This window comes from Castanea sativa, chromosome 2 (genome assembly GCF_040712315.1).
Source record: "Castanea sativa cultivar Marrone di Chiusa Pesio chromosome 2, ASM4071231v1".
NCBI classification, from domain to species: domain Eukaryota; kingdom Viridiplantae; phylum Streptophyta; class Magnoliopsida; order Fagales; family Fagaceae; genus Castanea; species Castanea sativa.
The window spans coordinates 34,662,387-34,667,611 of record NC_134014.1 but is presented as its reverse complement, the minus strand read 5'-3'; the positions used below and the strand labels follow the sequence as shown (position 1 = coordinate 34,667,611).

Sequence of the window (5,225 nt, the reverse complement as noted above, 5' to 3'; positions counted from 1 at the left end):
ATGAGGTTAAAAAGTGAGTAGGCCCCACCATATGCCATTTCATAAAAAAAATTTAGTATTTGTTCAAAGGGTTTTGGGGAAGAGGGAACCCCACAATACCAAACAGACAGTTTTGGGTTTGCGCTTGTGAGAGTATCTGTGTCTCTCTCCGTGCAGCATTCGTGGGTCTCTCTCTCTGAACACTTAACGTAAACTCTCTCAAAATGGGCGCTCCTCCTCTCTTCTCTTCCTCATCGTTATACTATTCGTCTCTGCTAAAATACGCTCCTCGTGCCCATTCCCTTAACCTCCACCCCCAACTACTTCTTTAGCCATTATTAACTATTTTGATATTTGATATTTCTTCCATAACTACCAACCATGGCCGTTACTGCTCTTTTTTTCTGTGTCGTGGTTCTCTGCGCACCCTTCTTATCGTGCGCCGGGACAGTAACGGAAATTGAAGCCTTAACATCTTTCAAACTCAATCTCCACGATCCACTTGGAGCGTTGAACGGCTGGGATTCGTCGACGCCATTAGCTCCCTGTGATTGGCGTGGAGTCGCGTGCTCTAGCAACCGAGTCACCGAGCTCCGACTGCCTCGCCTCCAACTCGGTGGCCGACTCAGTGACCGTCTCGCTGACCTACCCATGTTGCGGAAGCTGAGTCTTCGCTCGAACGCTTTCAACGGAACCATTCCTCGCTCTCTCTCCAAATGCACGCTCCTACGCTCCGTGTTCTTGCAGTACAACTCGCTCACCGGAAGCATTCCGCCGGAGATTGGGAACCTCACCGGTTTGAAAATCCTCAACCTCGCGCAGAACCATCTCTCCGGCGAGATCTCCGGCGAACTTCCCAGCGGCCTCAACTACCTTGATCTTTCATCGAACGCCTTCACCGGTGTGGTTCCGAGGAGTGTCGCGAACTTGACTCAGCTTCAGCTCATCAACCTCTCGTACAACCAGTTCTCCGGTGAGATTCCGGCGAGCTTTGGAGAGCTTCAACAGCTTCAGTACCTTTGGCTTGACTACAATCTATTACAAGGAACTCTTCCTTCGGCGATCGCGAATTGCTCGTCGCTCATACACTTAAGCGTAGAAGGCAATTCGCTCGGAGGAGTGATTCCGGCGGCGCTCGGAGCTCTGCCGAAACTTCAGGTTCTCTCTCTCTCTCAAAACAATCTCTCCGGTTCGGTTCCCGCTTCGATGTTTTGCAATGTGTCGCTCTATACGTCGTCGCTACGTTATGTTCAGTTAGGGTTTAATGCGTTCACGGACATTGTTAAGCCAGAGACAGTGACGTGTTTCAGTGTTCTCCAGGTTTTAGATCTTCAACACAATCAAATCCACGCCGCGTTTCCTTCGTGGTTAACGAGTATCTCCACGTTAACAAAGGTGGATCTTTCGAACAATTTCTTCACTGGTGTAGTTCCTGCTGAGATTGGAATCGTCACGAAGTTGGAGAGTCTCAACATTGCGAATAACTCGTTTAGCGGTGCAATTCCAACAGAAATCAAGAAATGTAGCTGGTTACAGTATCTAGATTTTGAAGGAAACCGCTTTACCGGTAATGTTCCTGAATTTTTTGGAGAATTGAGAGATTTGAAGGTCTTATCTCTTGGAGGAAATGCATTTACCGGCTCAGTTCCCGCGAGTTTTGGCAACCTTTCGGTGCTTGAGACTTTGAATCTGAGAGCTAACAGGTTAAATGGAATTGTGCCGGTAGAGCTAATGGGATTGAGCAATTTGAGTACACTGGACCTCAGTGGGAACAATTTTTCTGGTATGATTCCTACAAGTATTGGGACTTTGAGTCGGCTAATGGTTCTAAATCTGAGCGGTAATGGTTTTTCAGGGAAAATTCCAGCGAGTTTGGGCAATCTTTTCAGGCTCAGGAGTCTTGATTTGAGCAAACAGAGTCTCTCTGGTGAGTTGCCATTTGAGCTTTCGGGTTTGCCGAATCTGCAGGTTATTGCTGTGCAGGAAAATTTGTTGTCTGGGGATGTTCCTGAAGGGTTTAGTAGTTTGATGAGTTTGCGATATTTGAATCTCAGTGGCAATGCGTTTTCTGGTCACATTCCAGCAAATTATGGTTTTCTTCAGTCATTGGTGGTTCTGTCATTGTCTGATAATCATGTTTCGGGCTCAATTCCACCGGAGCTGGGAAATTGTTCTGGCATTGAAGTTATTGAGCTCCGGTCTAATTCTTTGACGGCTCGCATTCCAGCAGATCTCTCTGGTCTCTCGCGTTTGAGAGTGCTTGATTTGGGTATGAACAATTTAACAGGTGAAATCCCAGCAGGAATTTCTGAATGCTCCTCGTTAACTGCTTTGTTAGTAGACTTCAATCATCTTTCAGGTGGCATACCTGTCTCATTCTCCAAGCTATCAAATTTGACGATGCTGGACCTTTCTTCTAACAACTTAAGTGGAACAATTCCAGCTAATCTTACAATGCTTTCTGGCTTGGTGAACTTCAATGTTTCGAATAATAATCTCCAAGGTGAGATCCCCCTAATGCTGGGTTCTCGATTCAACAATCCATCTGCATTTGCGGGTAATCAAGGCTTATGTGGGAAGCCATTGGATCGAAATTGTGTGGATATAATGGATAGGGGTAGGAAGAAGAGGCTGATTTTGTTAATTGTCATAGCTGCTGGTGGAGCTCTCTTACTGTCATTGTGTTGTTGCTTCTACATTTTCAGCCTCTTGAGGTGGCGCAAGAAACTCAAAGAAAAAGCATCTGGGGAAAAGAAGAGGAGTCCTGGAAGGGCAAGCTCGGGAGCAAGTGGAGGTCGTGGAAGCACTGATAATGGAGGGCCAAAGCTTGTTATGTTCAACAACAAAATCACACTTGCAGAGACAATTGAAGCAACTAGACAATTTGATGAAGAAAACGTGCTGAGCAGAACACGGTATGGGTTGGTTTTCAAGGCCAGCTACAATGATGGAATGGTGCTATCAATCCGCAGACTCCCAGATGGATCACTAGACGAAAACATGTTCAGAAAAGAGGCTGAATCATTAGGGAAAGTAAGGCACCGAAACTTGACAGTCCTTCGCGGATACTATGCTGCTTCACCCGACTTGAGGCTCCTAGTGTATGACTACATGCCAAATGGAAATCTTGCAAGTTTGCTTCAAGAAGCGTCTCACCAAGATGGTCATGTCCTCAATTGGCCAATGCGCCATCTCATTGCACTAGGAATTGCCCGTGGATTAGCCTTTCTACACACTTCCTCAATGGTACATGGCGATGTCAAGCCTCAAAACGTTCTATTTGATGCAGATTTCGAAGCCCATTTATCCGATTTTGGGCTAGACCGCCTCACAATTGCAACTCCAGCTGAAGCCGCCTCAACTTCCACTTCAGTTGGGACTTTAGGCTACGTATCACCAGAAGCAGTTCTAACGGGGGAAGCCACAAAAGAATCAGATGTCTACAGCTTTGGCATAGTTTTACTCGAACTATTAACTGGAAAGCGACCAGTAATGTTCACACAGGACGAAGACATTGTGAAGTGGGTGAAAAAGCAATTGCAAAGAGGTCAAATTACAGAGCTATTAGAGCCTGGTTTGCTTGAGCTTGACCCTGAATCATCAGAATGGGAAGAGTTTTTACTAGGAGTGAAAGTTGGGTTGCTATGCACAGCACCTGACCCGCTTGACCGACCCACCATGTCAGACATTGTGTTCATGCTAGAGGGTTGTCGGGTCGGACCCGATATTCCTTCTTCCGCGGATCCAACCTCTCAACCTTCACCGGCATAATCCGAAACCAACGTTAACCATTTTGTTTCTTTTTTCTTTTTCTTTTTCTTTTTTTTGGTTTTTATTAATTTCTCATTGTAACAGTTAGCTGAATTTTTTAGAGGTTTTTGAGGGAACAAAAAAAGAAAAAAGAAAAAAGAAAAAGCTTGCCTTTTTTTTTAATTGGTAATGTTTTTCATGCTTTTGCCATTATTTGCATTTTTTTAACTTGATGCCGACCTAGGGAGTAGGTAGGGTCCACAAGGTTTGAGAGTGTAGTGAAAAATTCAACACACTCCCTCTCACCCCATCACAGTCAACGATTTTGAACAAAGCCTCAGTTATAGTTGGATGAAAAGAAAATGGACAATGATGGGCCCACAAGTCCATTTCCCGCCAAAAGGAAAAGTACTAATTATTTTATCTGATCTGTGTGTTGGTCACGTGGCTTTAAAGACTTCCCGGCTGTTGTGGCGACTGGCGAGTAAAAATGTAGCCGTTAATGGTGTGGGGTCCGAGGTGTACACTCTGGCTCGAAGAACTGTCTTTTCCCAAGGGTAGGGTTGGGTTGGGTTGGGGCATTAGTTTAGTTGAGTACAGCTTCACCGAGTTTTCTATATTATTAGGGTGACACGTGGGTTACTCTGTCGGCCCTCTGTTTTTTTCATTTTTATTACGAGGCAGTGGAGGAAAAAGACACAAGGACCCAAGTTTTCAGGTCCCACTAGCCCCTGGATTAAGCAGGAGGAAATGGGACTTAGAAAGATCAAAACTAGTCAGTCACCAAGCTCAACCACTTTGTGAACTTTTTGTGGATCATGACTCATGAGTCGTGACCCTATTGGAATTGGAATCAATTTTTTTTTATCTGGTTTGAAATCTAGTCTGTTGTGTTGTACCATGTGGAAGTGGAAGTACCAATTATCTTTTTTGGCTTTGCCCTCGATTTAAGTTTCTCAAGTCATGGGGGAATAATAAAAGCCCTGTTTCCACGTCTTTTTTTTTTTTGCTTTACCGGCATTGGAATATATGAAGCAAATAGCAATGACCGAAAGATTCTCCAATTGTCCTTCCATGGCATCAATGACAAATTGATAATTAAGAAATGAGGGAAAAAAGGGAACACAAATAAAATATTCAAAGTGAAATTAAGAACAAGACAAATTGTGTCCAATCCGATGCAGTGACCGTTAAGCATCCTTCTTTTATTTGTTTAATCCTTCGTATTAATTTCTAGATATAAATAATACGGTACGCCAAATCATTTAATAATTTTGTATGTCGCCTCGAAGGTGCAAATTCAAGCACGAAGCTCCGAGCCTCCCAAGTAAAATTAATTTCTAGTTCAAGCTAAAATGCTATGCTCTTATTACTCTCTTCAATGGCAAAATCAGAATATTTCCGTTCCAAATGGTAAGAGTTGACCATCTTTTTCTCTACTTAATTAAGAAGAAAAAGATCCATAAAAAATTTTAAAAGTAGAAGAAGAAGAATTA

The 5,225-nt window shown here is 43.8% G+C and overlaps 1 protein-coding gene across 1 annotated transcript; it reads left to right on the top strand.

Annotated features, from left to right (window-relative positions):
• Positions 1-211: 211 nt before the first annotated feature.
• Positions 212-3,912, top strand: LOC142625884 (uncharacterized). Its single transcript, XM_075799627.1, has 2 exons — positions 212-1,137; positions 1,300-3,912. Exons 1-2 carry the CDS (start codon positions 361-363, stop codon positions 3,748-3,750), a joined length of 3,228 nt encoding a protein of 1,075 aa, XP_075655742.1. The 5' UTR covers positions 212-360; the 3' UTR covers positions 3,751-3,912.
• The last annotated feature ends 1,313 nt before the right edge of the window (positions 3,913-5,225 follow it).